This window comes from Talpa europaea (assembly GCF_964194135.1).
Source record: "Talpa europaea genome assembly, chromosome: 9".
NCBI lineage: Eukaryota > Metazoa > Chordata > Mammalia > Eulipotyphla > Talpidae > Talpa > Talpa europaea.
The window spans coordinates 8,286,695-8,306,059 of NC_140076.1; the positions used below are offsets into that span (position 1 = coordinate 8,286,695).

A 19,365-nucleotide genomic window follows, 5' to 3' on the forward strand; every position below is an offset into this window, starting at 1 on the left:
GCAGAGACCAGGCCAAGTTCATCCAGGGTGAATCCACCAATTTAATGTCTTTAGAGAACCTTCGGGGAGATGGGGGGGGTGCAGAGAAGGGGAGCTGGGCCCCCAGGATTCAGAGAGCAAGGGGCAGACAGACCCTTCAAGGAGACAGGTCTCTGTGTGATGACAGCTGAGGAGCAGATACTTAGCTACCAGAAGAGGCTACCCCACCTCTGATGGGGGGGCAGAAGCACAGAGGGAGGGGCGAGGGGCTGAGCCAGGGGTCAAGGCAGGGTCCCCAGGCCCCAATCCCAGGGGATCTCTCAGGCCCTTCCGTGCTTGTCTGCCTGGGGGTCTGGCCGTCACCTCCTCCAGGTGACCAGCCCTGGTGTCTGCAGAGCCCTCGAGCTCCCTGAGGGCAGGGGCCTGCAGGGGGAGGTGCCCACCTGAGCCAGGTACAGAAGGAGGCACAGATGGTCCACAGGAGTGCCGGCCCGTCCTGCCGCCCTCACCCGCCTGCCCAGGGATGCCGGGCCCGGGAACACCTGGGCTGCCCACCAGGTGAAGTCATGGTGTCTGCGGCTTGGGGCACAGCCCCCTCAGTTATAGAACACCTCGTCCTCCTCCTCCAAGAGGGAGCCGCTGTCCACCGAGGGGAGCGAGCCCTGCAGGTGGGCCCCACCCTCAGGCCCCGGGGCCCCTGGCAGCCGCCTCCGATGCTGCTGTTGGAGACTGGAGGGCTGGGGTCCGGCCGCTGTGATGGAGGGCTCCTCGGCTGAGGGCCAGTCGGGGGAGAGGCCGGGGGAGGAGAAGGCCAGAAGGCTATCATCCTGCGAGGGGCGGCTCAGAAGGCTGTCCTGAAGGTAGATGCTCTCCAGGTCTGGAAAACCAAGGGGGACACTGAGTGATGGAGCCCTAAGCTGCTCCTTTCCCGGGGTGCCAGGGAGGGTCAGGGCAGGAGACCTGCCTCCAAATGCTGCTGTCACTCCTGAGCTGTGTGACTTTGGGCAAATCAGCAAACCTTTTTGTGCCCCAGTTTCTCCCAGGGGTCTCGGGTGTGGAAGGAGCACCTGGTGAGTGCTGGAGCGTGCAGACTTCCCATCACACCCTCCGTGACAGGGTCAGAGGGAGGACTGATGGAGACACGGGGATGCGGCATCACCCAGGAGCTGGGCTCCTCGAAGCCCCTCATGGAACCTGGGCCTCCCAGGGGTGCTTGGGGTTAGGTTCAGAACCTGGCTGTCACGCCTCTAGGGGCCATCTGAGGCCAGTTTCTCAGTGCCTCAGTTTCCCTTACTTGTCAAATGGAGATAACAGGATCTACTTCCTGGAGCTGTTGCAAGGATGTGTGTGGAACCACGCATGTAAAACCTGGTACGATAACTACATGATCCACACTACCCAGCGCCTGAGTGTGCGCGCCCTTATGCTTGGGCACTCCTGGGGGCACGGGCAGGATAAGGGTCACAGCCCCATATCACAGATGAGGAACTGAGGCTGATCTGAGGGAAGGGGGGCTTGTCTGCAGTCCCCTGGGGGCAGAGCAGACACCCAGCTATACCCACCCAGCCCTGGCACCCACAGAGCTGTACCCTGCAGCTGGATCATGTCCTGGGGGCTGTTCTCGGGGTAGAGGTCCTCATCATCCAGCGATGACCAGGCACTCAGTGTGGCCTCCGTGATGGCAAACTGCTCAGCCACCCCTGTGGGCACAGTGAGACTGGGGTTCAGAGTGGGGATCTGGCCAGATAATCTGTGGGGTTAGTAGGTTCTCGGGACTGCCCAATCAGGTCCCTGGGGTCACGGGTGCCCACCCCATGCCCCCCCAACCCATATTACTATCTTCTTTGCCCAGACCATACCCCTGAAGTGGTGATTCTGGGTCCCCCAAGGACCAGAGAGAGCCCCAGCCAATCCTTGGCCCTGAGCCCCCCGCCCTCACCCCAATACTGACCTGCAGCAAAGCGGGCCTCACGCAGCTCATCTGGGAGGCAGCAGTAATGCTCGTCATCCACGGGGGACAGCTCCCAGCCCGACCGCTGTGCACTCCAGCCCTTCCACTCAATGAGGTGGGCCACGCGGCCGCGAGCCATGGCTGTGGGCTTGGTGATGTGGTCCTTGATGCTCTGCACCACCCCTGGGGGCGTGGAGGGCAGCTGGGTGACTCCCTGACAAGGCCTGGCTTGCGCTCCCCCCAACACCTTAGGCCCATCCCGTGGCCTGTACCCATCCAGTGCTTGTGTCCTCAAGCCCCACACCCTCCTGTGCCCTGTGCCTGCCCAACTCCTCAGGTCTGGTCAATGCCTGCGCCCACTCCCCACCCCCAAGCCCTTGGGCACCCCTCACTTTGGTGCTCTCCAGCTGTTCTTCTTGCATCCTGCTCCCAAGTCACCTCTTGTTGCTTCTTTGCGAGACCTGTTGCACCCTCATTTCCTTTGGGGTCAGATCTTCTGCCCAAGGAGATCATTCAAGGATCCACCCCCCCCTTTAATTAGCAAGTCCCCAGAGAGCTTCCCCTGGGCCAGCTCTGCTGCAGTGAGACCTGTGGGTGCAGCAGGGAGGGACGGTGTCCAGGTGGCCTAGAGGAGGGCTTCAGCGCAGGTCAGCTTGGGCAGATGGAGGTGGTTTCAGGGAGGATGAAGGCAGTGAAGGGCCTGGGGTGAGTCCAGAACACTGGGGCGAGGTGGGGGTAGCACCAGGACTGGGTGGTGGGAGAGGCTGGGGAGCGTTTCAGGGTCCAGATTATGGGCTGAGAGGGTCAGGCTAGGGGCTCTGACATTCCCTCAGAGCAATGGGGAGCCACAGCAGGGTAATGAGCAGGAGAGGGACAGGGCAGATCTGTCATTTGGGAAGGACATTCTAACTCAAGGGTGGATACAGGAGCCACTGGGGTCACTGGAGGGATGCAGCAGGAGATAGGACGGAGCTGGGCGGATGGGTTGTAAGGAGTGGACCAGCTGAATATGGAAGGTGACAGTGTCAAGGATGACTCAGCATCTCCTTTAACCAAGGCTGGGGAGACAGTGCCGGGAGGCACTGGGGTCCCTAAAGCCACGATGTGAGTCACAGCAGTATTTATTTATTTTTATTGTTATTATTTTTAAAGATTGATTTATTTATGCATACAAGAACTGAGGTGTAGGCCAGAGGTGCGGGGGGTGAGATGATTCACCAGAGACAGAGTGGGAAGCAGAACAGGCAGATCTACTGAAATACACTGCTGAAGGGAGCAGTGGGGAGACAGGAGAGGTCTGCTGCACCATGTGGGTGTCTCCCTGGCTGGGGATCAAACTTGTGCTGCAGTGGCTGGCAATAGTTTGATAGTACTGTGTCTTTAACCCCTGTGCCACCAGGGAGGCCCAGTCACAATAATATTTAAGCAAGATGATGTATCTGGGGACTCCCTGGTGGCACAGGGGCAGCCACTGCAGCATGAGTTTGATCCCCAGCCAGGGAGCTACCCCCATGGCGCAGCAGACCTCTCTTGACTCGCCCGCTGCTCCCCTCAGCAGTGTACTTCAATCAATCTGCCTGTTCTACTCCCCACTCTATCTCTGGTGAATCCTCTCACCACTGCACCTCTGGCCTCTGCCTCAGTTCTTGAATGTATAAATAAATAAACAAAAATAATATATATTTTTAAAGACGACATATCTACCAACAAAGCTAGTATAAGGAACAGGAACAGCAGAGGTGAGGTGGGGAGAGCCCCTCCCCTGTGGGACCTGTGGGCCCTCAGACAGGGCTTTTGGAGGAGCTGGCTCCAGTGGTGGCTGGAGGGAAGGGCCTTTGGAAGCAGGAAAGGGCACAGGCAAAGGGTGGGGGGCCTCCTGAGGAGGGACGAGGTACATGCACCAGAACTGTGAGCAGAGGCTGGTAGCTGAGAAGGACCTGGAAGATGCTTTCCCAGCCTGCATGGCCATTCCCAAGTGCCCACATGTCCACCTTGCTCTGGAGACCTGCCTTTAGCGAGAGTGAGCCGCCTCCCCTCCCGCAGAAGTTGCCTGGGGGGCGCAGAGGCCTCCCTCGGGCTGGCCCAGGATGGCGGAATCAGCCCCTGGCCTCCAAGAGTGCAAATTCTACGGTGTAGAGCACCCTGCAGGCTCGGGCTGAGAAAGCCACAGTTGTTCCACATGCCTGTCTTTGCCTGGCTCCGTCCCCTGCTCCATCCTGCACCCCATTCCTAGAGGTTGCCCTTGAAAATAACCCCTCAATACATCACCCTCACAGTTCCCAGCTCGGGTTCCCAGGAACCCCACCCAAGAGGGCAGAGTGGCAGGTTTCATTTGCTGTCTGGGGCCACCCCTTCAGCTCTCCGCAGAACCCAGCAATGGAGCCCACGGCAGCCTGGTGCTGAGGAGTTGCTGAGCTCAAAGGCTGCACCCCTTCCAGTTACCCTCAGCTGGCCCTCCCAGAGGCTGGTGGCTAAGGTGGACCCCGCGGACCCCCAGGGCAGGAGAAGGCAGCTGGGGCCTACCCACGAGGGACGAGGTGGCCAGGGCTGCCACGTTGTAGTTGCTGGAGCAGGACCTGGAGTCTGACAGGTAGCCGTTGGTGGTCTGGAAGCACCGCTGCAGGAGGGGAGGAGCAGGGTCTGCCGCGTCCCTCCACCCCTCCTCACGCTCCCCAGGCTCATGCCACCTCCCACAGGACCGATTCCTCCTCCCCGGGGGCAGCAAGACGTGTGCCCAGGCTGCACACAGCAGACAAGGCCGTGGGGTCATCTGGGGTTGGCTGGGCTGGGGGACAGGCAGGTGCACTGACCTGCCAAGGATCCCAACAGAAATCCATCTGTTTGTCCTAAAATAAGAGGAGAAAGAGGCAGATGGCAGAGCTCGGGAACCCGGGGCTGGGGTGGGGGAGCAGGGGTCCATGAAGGCGGGGTCTGCCACTCACTGGCCGGGCCCTGACCCCTTGGCATGCAGCCATAGCAGCTGGGGGCAATGGTGGCTCTATTGGGAGGGGCAGCGTGGTGGGGGGCAGTCTGGGCAGGGCTGGAGCTGTGACTACCACTTCCACCTGGTTGTTCTTGGGCTGGCAGCCTAACCAGCTCCTTCTCCTGTAGACGGTGACAACATCTACCTCCCGGTCATGGTGGTATAGAAGTGACATGACATAGTGCCTGGCACAACAGCTAGGTACAGCGTGTGCCCACGGACACACACACATGCACACACATGCACACAGTACAGATCACGTACACATCCCACGCGAGATAATTACATCAGCTGGTAGACTCAAGCCACAACTTCTGGGGTGAGCGTGGCAATGATGCACCCATCTGGCCCGCGGCCCTCCGCCCCTACAAGCTCTTCCTAATCCACCTGGACTGAGAATTCTAGTCCTTTTGCTCTCCAGAGGCAGCTAAAGGAGTCCCAGCTGGTAATGGTTATCTGCAAGGCTGTTAATTTGAGCGGGAAGACCCTCCGGGTGGGCTCTGTTTTCTGAAGAAGCCAGGTCGAGGGCTTAGATGTCTAAGTCAGACCTTCCTCCAGCTGACGACCGACCGACCGAACCTTCTGGGCCCTGTCCCACAGGAAGTAGTCCAGGGAGGGAGGGAAGGGCACTGGAGAGGTTTCTGAGCCACGCGGGGGGGTAAGGGGGGGGTGGGGGGTGGTGGTGGTGGTGCCCGGGGCTGGGGACAGCTCGGAGGCCAGGGCCCTGGCAGGGGTGAGGTGGGCCTGCAGGGGGAACACTTACCTTGCTAGTGACGTGATCTGGAGCAACCATGGCTGGGTGGCCGGCGGGCAAGTCTGGGCTGAGGGGGCCTGTGCCCTGCGGCATGGGGCAGTCTTTGTGGGCACTTGTGAACAGATCTGGAAATAAGGATGACAGGACGGACTCAGGAAGGCCCAGCGCTCTCTTCCAGCCGCTCCGAGAGGCGGGCCTCCTCCGGGCGTCCATCGCGATGCCCACCCAGGGCCCTTTGAAGGAAGCAGACCCAGGCTCACGGGGCAGCATCTGGCCAGACCGCCTCCCGCCTGGCCTCCTCAGCGGGAATGAGTTGCCCGTCTGCTGGTTACTCCATTTTCACTAATTCCAGGACCCACGCTCCACATTTTTTGACCACATGGAGGCCTCTGAACCAAGTCTCCTACGTCCCATTAACTCCCCAAGTTTTTGCTTCTCTCCTGACCCAGCTAAGATGCCTGGCACCCCAGCAGGCCCGCCTTTGCAGATGCCCTGGGCGCTCCACCCTCCGCCCCTGCGCTTAGACGAGCAGGCTATGTCGCTGGAGGGGGTGCTGGCCTGTTGGCTCACACAGGATGCAGCTGGGGCCCTTCCATGTTCCTCTGGAAGCCTCTGAAAAGCATTTTGCTATTCTTCCCACCATGAATCACGGCCCTTCCTGCATCTTTGTCCACACCACCTGCTTTCCCTCTTGCTGCAGCCAGAGAGCTCTGCCGAGAAGGGTCCATTTCTCTCCCCACCTTGGCCTGCACTGGGGCAGCTGTGAAGCCTCTTCTCTCAAGGACTCTGCCTCACCGCTGGGCCACCCCCACCTCCCACTTCCCTGCAGGCCCTCACCCATCCCTCTGCCCCTTCATGGCCAGACAGGGAGACGCTGTGCCGACCTCTGCTTCCTGTCTCCCGTTCCCAGCAGCCCTTCATTAGACAGCCCTTGGCAAGTGGCCAGAAGCCTCCCTGTGGCCAAGTGCAGAGTCTTCTCCAGGCCCACCTTTCAGGCCTCTCAGCCTACCCGGAGGCCCCACCCCGCCCTCCTATCCCTCTTGGTCACTCCCATCTCCTGGCTCCCCTGCCACCTCACTGGTTGCTTCCCATCCCCTTGGGGCTTCTCCTTCCTTATCCATCTGCCCCCAGCTGCTCCCAGGCCTGCTCCCACCATCTCTCCCCAGGGGATCTCGCCCACAGGTGCCCACATTTGCACCTGCAGTGCTGAATTTCCAGCTCCCTATGTGAATGCTCAACAGGTGCCTCAGCTGGGTGCCTCCTCCTCCACTTCCCCAACTTTAGATGTGCTGCAGGCCTCCCCGAGCTGGAGGGTTGGTATTAAAAATCCAGGAGCTGCCTGGGAGTCCCCCAGTTCCTTCCAGCCATCCAGCAAATCCTGCCGCCTCTCTCAAACCTCCACCCCAGATGTATCCCTCTCGTCCCCACTGCTGCCCACATAGGACCTCTCCTGCATCCTTGCCAAGCCTCGAGCCCGAGGTCCACGATGCACCCAGCAGCTCCGAGACTTTACCTTCCAGGTCAGACTGTCTTTGCTTAAAAGCCTCACAAGTCCCTTCTCCTGCCCTTTGAAGAGCCAGCCCCTGCTTTGGCCTTGGGGTCCTTCATGCCAGCTCACCGACTCCCACCCTCAGTCCCCAGCCTCTGCCTCGCTCACTGTCCTGGCCAAGCTGGCCTCCTGGCTGTCCCTGAATGGCCAAGCTTGTTCATTGTCCCTTCTGCTCCCTCTGCCTGGAACACTTTCTGCAGCTCATCATTCAGGTCTCCACTCAAGGTCACCTCCTCACAGAGGCCTTCCTTGACCACTCCATTCGATGTAGCCCTCCCTGTGCCCACGCCGGTCACCCGTCCCTCCCATCACCATCAGCTTCCTCTCAAGCAGCTATCACCTGCCTATGTTTTTGCTAATTTAAACATCCAATCCCTCCCTCCACTGAGAATGGGAACACTTCGAGGAGAGAGACCACAGTGGCGCTGCCCAGTGCTCTGTCTCAGAGCCCAGGACACTGCCAGGCACTTAGCAGGCACACTGGGTGCACCCTCGTGCCCATCACCTCACATGGTAGTTGCTGAGGGAATCAACACATGGAACTGAACAGCTGGAATTGCCAGGCTGAGATCTTGGGCAGAATCGAAGAGGTCCTGGCCACCCCCAGCCTTATCTGGGAACACCCTAATCAATCATTTGATTAGTGCATTTATTTACTCTTGGATTCATTCAAAAGTATTAGCTGCGGGCCTTCCCAGTGGCATAGGGGTTAAAGACAGCATTATCAAGCTATTGGCCGCCACTGCTGCACAAGTTTGATCCCCAGCCAGCCAGGGAGCAACCCCCTCCTCTCACCCCCACATGGCAAGGCTCGGGCCAAGGGGTCAAGTGGGGACACTGAGGAAGAAGGAGCCAATTTTGAGTCTTGCCGGTACCCCCCCAAGAGGGCTGCTGGCAGACAAGGAGACGCCAGCCCTGAGAGGCTGGAGGGTAGAAAAGGGAGGAGGGAATGGAAGAGGTCAAGTTAGGTCAGCTCTCCCACCACAGGTGCTCTGCAGGGGGGACAACCCCCCACAGCTCCCCGAGAACTCACACAGGAATTCGCTTCTCCTCCTCTCCCTGTTGCTCACTCCAGCCGCACCCTTGCTCTCCTGCTGATCCTTAGACGCGCCCTGTGCGCTTCTGCCTCAGGGCCTTTGCACAGCCATTCCTGGCCTGTGCCTGGAGCTCTTTCCTCCCGGAGCTGCTGCGGGGTTCACACCCTCGTCCATTCAGGACTCTACTCCAGCAAGCCCTCCCCCCACCCACCCCTGGTGCCTTTCCTGTCACCCAGACCTGTCCTGCGCTTCACCCTCTTTGCTCTCCCCTCACCAGGCTCTCTGGGTGTTTCCTCCTTCGCCAGGTCTGTCTGCCAGGGAGCCTGGTGCACAGCGGGTGCTCATGCGGGGCTGGCTGCAGGATACAGGAGTGCATCTTTGGGGGCCTGCACCCCGAGGCCTCGGCTGTGGGCCAGTGGACCCGAGAGTGACAGATAAATGCAGAGGTCTCAGCCGTGTTTCCTGCAGTGCATCACGTCAGACTCCAGGTGTCAGAGAAGGGACCCGGGGAGGAGGTCAGGCTGGGAAAGAGCAGGCTGTGGTCTCAGGCTGGAGGGGGGAGGGGAGAGCCCTTCGGGTGTGAAGTGAAGTTTTCATCCAAAATGGCCTGGACTTAGCATCTGGATGGATGATGCCAGGATCTGCCCAGGATCTGTTAGGGGCGGGCAGTTCTGGGAGGTCTGAGAGCTGGTCTGAAGCTGGGACTGGAAAAAAGGCGGGCGGAGCCAGGGTAGACACCCCCGTACCCTGAATTCAGAGCTGAGTGACCCAGGAGTGAAGAGCCGCAGGACATCTGGGATCAACGCGCTTCACTCTCTATCCTGACTCCTGCTGTGCGGCCCCAGGTGGTCCCGTCTCTCTGGGCTTCAGCGTCACCACACACGCAAGGGCCCCTCAGATTGTTCAAAGAATACACTGGGGTTGCATTCACTGGGTCATACCAGCCATGTACTAGGTTAAAATTTATACACACATATATATACATATATATACACACACACACACACACACACACACACACACACACACACACACATATATATATATATATATATATATATATAAACTAAATAGAAGAGACCGGAAACTATCAGTGCCCAAAGCAGTCAGGTTAAGGATCATTTCATAAAGCTTCTGTTTAAATTGCAGACACAGGGTCTCCCTGGTGGCGTGAGGGGTTAAGGCGCAACCTATGAAGCTGTCCGCAGCCTCTGAAGCACAAGTTTGATCTCCAGCCAGGGAGCTACCCACATGGTAGCAGCAGACCTCTCCTGTCTCGCCCCCTGCTCCCCTCAGCAGTGTATTTCAGTCAGTCTGCCTGTTCTGTTCCCCACTCTGTCTCTGGTGAATCCTCTCACCCCCTGCACCTCTGGCCTGCACCTCAGCTCTTGAGTGCATAATTAAATAAATCTTTAAAAAAAAATAAATTGCAGACACAAAGGCACGGTAGGAATTTTCTGTGTGCCATACGAGTGTCATGATTCCCCAATACCATGATGCAAAACACATGTCTTCCTCTGAGTTCCAGTCAAAAAAGTTGGAAAGTCACCACTGGCAAGGCTCCATCGTGTACGAGTCGGGGTCCACCAAGAGGGGAACTTTGAGGGGTGCTAGAATATTTCCAGGGTCCCTGGCCATCCTGCAAAGCTGTTTTGGAGTCCTTCACCCCAGGCCAGGAGGACGGGGAGCAGCAGGGGGGAAGCTGGAAGGTGACGGGACGGCCGGAGGAGACGTGACTTGAACAAGGTCATTCGTCCAGATGGCTGTGGCCTTGGGAGGACTCCTGGATCCCAGTCCCCAGCCTCCCTGCCCCCCACCACCAAAGCTGCCTTCTCCCCCTGAGGACTTTGGCCCCGTGATGTCACAGGCTGGTTGCCATGGAGACGTCAGGTAATGAACCAGCCCAGGGTGAAATCACAGGCTGCTCTTCGCCCAGCTGGGACCAGTGGCCATGTCACCACCGGCAACTGGAAAAACACAGCGTTTCATGTAGGGTGGAGACTGGGGGACAGTCTGAGGGGACCCCTAAATCCTCCAGGCACCACTCTCTCCCCAGGGAGCTGTGGAGGTAACCCCTTCCTTTCCCAGGCCACTAACTATTCCTCTGATCTCAAGGTCTGTGCCCCCTTCTCAGACTTGCACCTCCCCCACATCCCTTGGACCCAGAAGTGACAGGCCTGCGGTTGCCGTGACAACCAGGAGGGGCCATCTTGGTCCTTCAAGGAGAGGGGTGTCACCCAGGTGTCTCCTCCATCCCGCTGCCTTCAACCAGAGCTTCTCTGCTGCTTAAAAGTATGCTACCTGCGCCAGCACCTCAGTTTGCTTTAGTATCCAACCACCCCGACAGTTCCTCCTGATGTCTAACCAGAAGCCCTCTTGCTGCAATGCACCCACGCTAGTTTTCTCTGCTTGCTCCTTGGCGAGTCTGCAGCAGAACCACTCCTGTGCCACTCCTTGAGTCCTCCAGCCCCTTTAGCTGTCCTTTGGGGCTCCAGGTCCCAATCCATTCGTCATTGTGGTTGCACTCTCCCCCCAGAGTGTCTCCTGGGGCTCTGCACCCCAGGGGGGCAGGGCGAGACCACAATTAACCCTGCTCTTTCCCAGTAGCTCAGGGAGGGTGAGCCTCCTCTTAAAACCACACAGTAACAAGGAGCAGCCTGGCCCACAGCCCCGTCAACACCGGTCTCTGGACCCTCTCGGGCTTCCCTCTGAGCTTCCCAGGACCCTGCCCCCCCCCCGCAGTGAGAGGCAGCCCTCCCTCCAGGCTGCCGGGCGCCGGCTCTGTCCTTGGCTCGAAGATAACACAGCGGGCAAATTCCCACCGTGGGTGTAAACCCGAGCTCTGCCCTGCCGGCTCCAGGCCTGTGGGCCTCAGGGCTCTCATGTGTGAAATGAGGATGCTGGCACCCCTCGCTCGCTCAGCTGCCCGCTCAACTGTCTGGACGGGGCCACCATGAGGACGGGCACCTGCCACAGCCAGCACTTCACAATGGCTGCGCCCTCCCTCTCCCCTCCCAGACCTCAGGTCCTCTTTCTGCACCAGGGGACAAATCTCGGTCATCACTCCTCTGGTCCTGTGCCCAGGCCTGGAGCTGGCCCTGGGGGCCCGCAGAGGGGGAGTCCTCAGCCTCACCACCTGGGGAGTCACTGTCACGGCAGCAGACTGTCCCTCTGAGCTTGGCAGAGGCCTGGCCCGAGTGGACACAGAGCTCCTTGCTCCCCAGGACATTTGTTTATAGGCCCCCAGGGCCATAGTGCTGGCTTCATCAGTGAGTGGGCAGGCTGAGAATTGCCCAGAGGTCCCTTCCCAGTCCCAACCAAGGACAAAAGGAGATAACAGGTTCCTCTCCCGGACCTTCCTCAGCTCCTTTCTGCTTCCTCAGCCAGTCTGTTGCCCAACCTTTTTGAATACCCTGATCTAGACTCACCTCCTCCAGGAAGCCTGCCCAGGTTTGCCTCAGCAGCCCTAATGAGCAAAGCATCACCTGCAGTGATTTGCTGCCACTTTTTATTGAATACCTACTATGTGTCAGGTGTTGTCCCTGGCCTTTTCATCTATTTTCTCTCATTGAATCCTTACAAGTCTGCAAACAGATACTGTTAGACACAGATGGGGCAACTGGGGCTCAGAGAGGTTCCATCACTTCTCAAGGTCACCAGCTAGCAAGTGACAGGGATGGGGCTCAAACCCAGGGCCCTCAGGCCACTTGTGCATGCTGTGTAGACATGTCCCGCCCCACGCCCTCCATTCCTCACTTGGAGGGTGAGGGTGTGTCTCCTTCCTCAGACAATTCCTGAAGGGCCAGGCCCATGGACTCCTTCCACAGCCTTCTCGTAGTGCCCGGAGTGAGTCTCTGCTCACCAGGGTCATTGATTACTGCACTGGGGTGGCGGTGGGCAGGCCCAGCAGGCTCTGGGCAGGCGGCTCTACTCTGTCCCTGTAGGGTTGTGCCTTCTCCCAGATGCAATCAGAAGTCTGACCTTCCAGAATATAATTCTCAGTCTCCAACTTTGGCTCTCATGACTGCCCCCATGTCTGGTGCACAGGAGACCCCCGGGCTGGGGCCAGAGGGCTGGGCAGGTGGTCTGGGAGAGAGGGCTGGGTAGGAGGGCTCAGGCAGAGAGGTTCTGGTGCCAGGGGTATGGGGTGGACACTGAGAGACTCCCGAGGAGAGAGCAGGGGGTACTGCCACCAACTCCCCCTGCTCCATACAGACTATCCGTAGTGGCAGGACAAAGCCCCAATCAGGTACGAGCCCCTGGCGTTATTCTAGAAGGTTCCTTTTTGAAAGCACTGGCCACGCTCTCTCTCCGTGTGGGGGACAGAAGGAAGCGAGGGCAGGGCTGCCCGCTCAGGAGTGGGGCTCGCACAGACCTGAGGCTCGCACAGACCTGGGGCTCGCACAGACCTGGGGCTCGCACAGACCTAGACTCACATCCTGCTCTGTCCTGGCTGTGTGACCTCGGGGAAGACTCCTCCCACCTCTGAGCCCCAGGCCCCCCTCCCAGGGTTGAATGAGGACTAACTAGGTCAGGAGAGTAAAGGCTCAGCCTGGCTCTGGATAAGCACCCGGCAAAGATAACTTAGGAATAGACAATGAACACAAAACAGCTCCTGGAAATGGCATTTGTTGCCTGAATCTGTTGCCAAACGTTTCCCCTTGTCCTCAGCACCTCAAGTGCTGCCTCTTTTCTCGTGAGGCAGGATGGGAGCCTCTAGAGCTTCCTCTTCCCCAGGCAAGAGGGTCTGGATAACCACAACAGTCAGCTGTTACACTTTCAAACACTCACTACGCACCAGGTAGTGGTCTGAGTACTCAACACCGATTAGGTCATGTAACCCCACCTCTCCCCAGCAGCCCCAGACATCCATACTGGCGTTACCCCATTTTAGAGACAAGAACACTGAGGTTAGAATACTGAGGTCACAGGGTTAGTGGGTGATAGAGCAGTTTTGCACAGTCGCCTGTCATGCCAGGCACGGAGAAGCTGGCTGCTGGGATGGGTGGCTGTACCTGAGGTTTGGGGTTAAGCTAGGGTGACCTCACCTGTGTGTACAGTGTGGGCATCGGCCTGAGGCTCCAACCCAGGGCCTGGCTTCAGGCTATGTACTGGATCCGGGGAATCCCCCCTTGGAAACAGGGGGCTCTAATTAGCAATTCGTGCAGGCTGGGGGCCAGGTGCGGCTCAGAAGCTGCCGCTGGAGGAGCAGGCCAGGAGGCACCAGAGCTGAGGGCTGGCTGGGTGGTGCAGAGGCCCAGGGCCCAGGCTCTGGGGTCAGTGTGCTGGGTTCAAATCCTACCTCTGTTTCTTAGCTCTGTGGCCCTGGGCAAGTCAGTCAACTCCTCTGCTCAGTTTCTCCATCTGTAAAACGGGGACTTGAACAGCACACACCCCAAGCTAGCTAATTGTGTGCAAGCAGGAAGGACTATGCTGTGAGCACTCAGAGGGCATCAGTGACAATTAGAAGGGCGACTGACCTCCACTCTGAGGATTGGTCAGGAGCCATGGTCATCCTCTCCTGGGCTGGGACGGGGCGTTGGGAGCCTTAGTCCTCACACCACCCCCTGTGACCTCCGCAAGCACCCCTTCCTCCCCAGACTCCATACAGTGGGTCTGCAGCTCACAGCCAGTTCCCGAGTGCCCCGCATGGAGAGCCTGGTGATGGGGCAGAGACACAGTCGCCAAGGAAACACCAGATCCCAGATCCCCCACACACACCCTTTCTGGGCTTCTAGAAACACACAGGGGAGTTGTCACTCCTAAAGAATCCAAAACACACCTCGCTTTTAGAACTACATGTCCCTTGGGGCCTCCCTGGTGGCACAAGGGGTTAAGCACCGCACTCTGAAGCAATTCGCAGCCTCTGCTGCACGAGTTCGATCCCTGGCTGGCCAGGGAGCAACCCACATGGCGCAGCAGACCTCTCCTGTCTCGCCCGCTGCTCCCCTTAGCAGTGTATTGCCTGTTCTGTTCCCCACTCTGTCTCTGGTGAATCCTCTCACCACCCCCCCACACCTCTGGCCTGTACCCCAGCTCTTGTATGCATAAATAAATTTAAAAAAAAAAAAAAACTACACATCTCTCTGGTGGGGGCCTCCCAAAGCAGGTGCCATGCAGGGGTCATCTCCACTGGTTGCCCAGCATGTACAGTGTCTGGCACACCGTGGGTGTCACGTTAGCACCAGCTAGTGAATGAATAAGTGAGCGAACCTCACACAGCCTGAGCTGGCCCCCTCCGGAAACATCCTGAGCCACTTACCTGAATGTCCCACGTGGACTGGTGAGCGAGTCCTTAGAGACAGAGAAGGGGCTGGGCTCCTGCAAGTTCCCCCAGGAAAAGGTCCCCTCCAGGGCCCACCCTGCCCTCCCTGAGGCCTGTTCACCCCCCCACAACTGCGTAAGCCATAAGGGGTGATGGGTTGGGTGGTGACTCCCCAGGGCCCAGTGGTTAGTTAGTGGGTTTGGCTGTAGCCTGTAGAGCCGACCCAACGGCCCAGTTACCCCCACACCACCCCAGCTCCCTGGTCCTGCTGGGGGCGAGCCTGGCTGGGGGGATGGCCTAACTCACAGCCTTCTAAATGTTTCTCAGCAGCCTGTTAAGGAAGCTGGCGGAGGGTTCCAGAGACCAACGTGCCCATCCCCCAGGCTCTGTGTGAGACATCCCCGGCACCCCCACCCAAGGCAACTCACTCTAGCTCCCCCCAATACCACCCTGGGGAGACCATGGCACTGGGACACCGGAGGACAGCACAAGAGTGGGTCGGGGACGCTTTTAAAGCCCAGAGACAAAGGCCAGGGGTTACTGGGAACACGAGCTGTGTCTGTCCCTTGCTGTCCCCTGACCAATTGGGGGTGGGGATGAGGAGTTAGGGGTGTGGGTGGGGGACAGAGATCCTTCCTTATAACCTGTTCACCCCCAAGGACCCCCTCCTGCCAATGGGGTTCAGGGACTCTGGAGACAGTGTCATGGGATAAGGAGAGAGAAGGGGGGGTCAGGGCGTTGAGTTAGCAAGGCCTGTGTTTGGGGGTGTGTGGGAAGGCGAGTCAGCTTGCTCTCCCTGAGCTCCCCAAGTCCTCCCAGGGAAGCCAGGGACACCCAGAAGCCGGCTCCCCCGCCAGGCACACTGCCGGGGGCGTGTGGCTGTCCCGCGACCCAGCCTCCGGCCACCTGCCTGGGTGTGGCTCCAGGCTGGCCCCCGAGGGGGTGACCTCCCGGCCCCCCATCCCCGGCTGGCTCCCTTGTCCAGTCCCCTCAGGGCGCCGCGGCCCCTGGGACTCTGCGGCGGTGGCGTGGGGGTGCGGCTGGGCCAGGAAGGGGGGTCGCCCCCACCCCCACCGCAGCGCACCCCACCCCTAGGACACACGCGCGCCCTCGGCGCGGGGCTCCCCCCCGCCCCCCCCCGGCCGCGGCGCCCTCACCTCGCGACACGCAGGAGCCCATCACGGGGCCGCGGGGCCGGGCCGCTGCGCCCGGGGTGCGTCGGGCCGCGGGGCGCTCATGTCTCCGCCGGCCCGGGCTCGCGGGGCGCGGGGGGCCGGCGGGCAGGGGTCGGGGGCGCCGCTCGGCCGCTGCTCCCGCCGGGTCGGCCCCGCGTCCTCGCGCCCCGCGCCGTCCCCGCCCCGCCGCGCCGGGCTCGCCTCGCGCCGCCGCCTCCCGCGCCGCGCCCGCTCCTGCTCCGGCTCCGGCTCCCGCTCGGCTCCGGCTCCGGCTCCTGCCAGCCGCGGGGAGCACGGCGGGCGGGGGGACCCGGGGGACCGCGCGCCCCGAGCCGGAGCCGCGGGAGCGCGAGGGGCCCCGCCCCGCCCCCGCCCCGCCCCGCCCCGGCCGCGCCGCCCACGCGCCGGCACCTGTTGCGGCGGCTCCGCGGGGGGTGGGGGGGGCGTCGGGAGGGCCGGGGGGGATGGGGGGGCCCGCGGGGGGCGGGAGAGCCGGGACCCGCTGACCGCCGGCCGCCCGCGCCCCTGGCGACTGGCCTGAAGGTCAGGGACGGGGGCGGCGGGCGGGAGACTCCGCGGCGCTGGGGCCGGCGTCGTGGGGCGAGGGGCGCGCGCGGAGGACGCGCAGACGCGGGGTCACCGCAGCAGAGACTCCTGGGGCGCGGGGCTCCGCGGGCCCATTTTGCAGAGGCAGAAACGGAGGCCCGTGGGGGCCTGGCCTGAGGCCGCTTCGCTGTGGGGCAGCTTCTTACTTGGGGACCCTGGCCCGGGTGAGGTAGGGAGTGGGGAGAGCTGGCGGGTGTCCCGCAGCACCTTCTGGGGGCGAGACTGCCCCCCCTGGGGGAGGAAAGGGCCTTTTTTCAGCCGGGGATCCCTCTAATGGAGCCTGGAACTCTAACCTACCTCCCACACCTACACTTGCACACCAGGCACACTCACACGTGCTAATACCCCTGGCCCATGCCGTGGACACACAGGCACTGGCACACACTCACCTAACAGCCATTTGTATACATATTTATGCACACTCGCATTTACACACAGTCACACCCACCCACACACTCACAGTCATATGCAAGCATATTTATGCACACTTGCATTTACAGTCTCTCTCTCTCTCTCTCTCTCTCACACACACACACACAGAGACAGCTCTTCAGTGTGGTAAGCACCTGCTTTCACCTTGGCCTCACTCCATCCTGGCACCTGTGCACAGGGCGGGTGACACTGTGTGGCTTTTACAGGTGAGGAAGCCAGGTTCACGGTGATGGCCCCGGGTGGGTGGAGCTGGAGGCCCCCAGAGGGCAGGATCTGGGCCCTGTGGGACTGCCAGGGCTGGAACCCCCGTGCCTTCTCTGCAGTAAAGTCTGAGTGGAGAGTGGCCCTTGGTGTGGGCAGACCTGCTGTGAAGGGGCTCAGCTCACACAAGCTGTGTGACCTTGAGCAAGTTGTTTCACTTCTCTGAGCCTGTTTTTCTATCTGTCAACGGAGGGTGAAAAAAATCTCACCTCATGGGATTGCTGTCAGGATTTGTAGATAACACACGCAAAATAACTGGCACATAGTAGGTGCTTAACTTAGGACTAAGAATAAAAGCGATGGTGAACACAGGTACGATGCATTATCTCACTCACTTCCCTACATGCAAGGGAAGCCTGAAGAGCATGCATTTGGTAGATGCAGGTGAAGTACCTACTATGCGCCAGCAATGCCAGGGCATTTGTGCCTGTCCTGGAGCTGGTGCTGTGTCCAGTCCTTGGGGTTTGGAAACCCCATGCTCTGCCTTCAGCACACCTGCTGCTCTGTCCCCAAATCTGGCCTGGGAAAGGATCTCTCAGAGGGACCAGCTGCCCTATCCCCATAATGCCCTAGTGCCTGGTGCTGTGCCAGGTGCGTGCCTGCCTTGTGTGGGGAAGGGAAGCTGGGTTTGCCTGTGGCCATGCTCTGGGGTGTCATCCTCGGTGGCCCGGCCTGTGACCTTGCCTCTTCCAGTGGTGGAGTGATTGGATCTACCTTGGTGGGAGCACTGACTCACCCTGACTCAGGCCGCTCGCCACAGCTGAGATGCTCCCGGCTGGCTGCCCGGCAGCTCCGGGGGCAGAGGGCACAGGGAGGGGCCCCTGCAGAGAACAGTGTAGCCTGGGGATCCCGCTGTGCCCCCTTCAGCCTCAGACAGGGACAGATGGAAGGGGTTGGGCAGTGGTTCCAGCCAGGGTCCCTTACTCACCCATTATGGGATATGGCCAGGGTAAGTGGAGGTGGTTCTGGCTACCCTGGAACTGGGGGTGTTATTGCTGATCACCTCTGCATGGACTTAATCCTCTTCTTGAACAGAGACACTCAGAGAGGGTCAGGGGCTTGCCCAAGGTCACACAGAAAATTGATGGCATAGTGGGCATCAGAACCCAGGCCTCCTGCCTGTCAGCCCAGCCCTGGCACTAGTCTGACACTGGGCCATATAAGGATGGGCAGCTCCCCCTTGCACACCCACATTCACCTTCACTGTCCTTGGAATTCTGCTGAAGCCACTGGCCCCAGGCTCTCAGGCAGCTCCAAGATGTGCAGCTATCCTTCCCGGGGCAGGCTGTCCTTCCTCACCCAGCTCAGCCCACAGCCCAGGTACCCTATCACGTCCCCCAGTGCCCTCCTACCCCCACCCATCCATGAGGGAGAGGGGGGAACCCCAGTGGGTGTGGGGCTCCAGGGTGAGAGTGCCCAGCTCACGCCCCTCACACCCTTCACCCCATTCCCCAGTCATAATTGTGGGGATGCAGGTGGAGTCCCCACCCCCACTCCTGAGGTCTGCTCACTTGTTCAGCAACGGACATTCACCGGCCCCAGTATCCAGCCCTGGGCTGGACACTGGAGCGTGGCGAGCAGAAGCTGCAGGCAGAGGAAGATTCATCAGCAGGAGCTGTGACAGCAACAGATCAGACCCAGTGTCTGCCTGGATGTCCTGGGGGCTGGGGATGGAGTGGGGGAGCCATGTGCGGATATAACTCAGGTCCAGGTAGACTGTGGTGCCAGCCCCCCCCCTCCAATGCCAGCCAAGTGGTGGTGGGCATGATGGCGACCCTGCAGCGGGGGGGATTGAAAATGGAGTGGACATGGGTCTCCCTGTTGGCTTAGGGGTTAAGTCTCAGCCCTACCACTATGATGGCCCTCCCGCAGCCAAGTGGCCTGAGTTCGATCCCCAGCCAGGGAGCTACCCACATGGCACAACAGACCTCTCCGGTCTCACTCGCTGCTGCCCTCAGCAGTGTATCTCAGTAGATCTGCCTGTTCTGCTCCCCACTCTGTCTCTGGTGAATCCTCTCACTCACCACACCTCTGGCTACACCCCAGTTCTTCTATGCAAAAAACCCCCACATTCTTATGATCTTGTATCATTCTTATGATACAAGAATAATTCTTTTTTAAAAAAGATTTATTTTTATATATTTATGCATACAAGAACTGGGGTGTAAGCCAGAGGTGCAGAGGGTGAGAGGATTCACCAGAGACAGAGTGGGGAGCAGAACAGGCGGATCCACTGAGATACACTGCTGAGGGGAGCAGCGAGTGAGACAGGAGAGGTCTGCTGTGCCATGTGGGTCAGCTCTCTGGCCGGGGATCAAACTCATGCCGCAGTGGCTGGCAGTAGCTTCATAGCGCTGAGACTTTAACACCTGC

At 59.9% G+C, this 19,365-nt stretch overlaps 1 protein-coding gene across 1 annotated transcript; it reads right to left on the reverse strand.

Annotated features, from left to right (window-relative positions):
* Nucleotides 1–471: 471 nt before the first annotated feature.
* Nucleotides 472–15,697, reverse strand: FAM131C (family with sequence similarity 131 member C; the record flags this gene model as incomplete). Its single annotated transcript, XM_084243850.1, has 7 exons — nt 472–856; nt 1,569–1,679; nt 1,931–2,113; nt 4,454–4,547; nt 4,741–4,776; nt 5,677–5,792; nt 15,676–15,697. 7 exons carry the CDS (start codon nt 15,695–15,697, stop codon nt 576–578), a joined length of 843 nt encoding a protein of 280 aa, XP_084099976.1. The 3' UTR covers nt 472–575.
* Between the last annotated feature and the right edge of the window lie 3,668 nt (nt 15,698–19,365).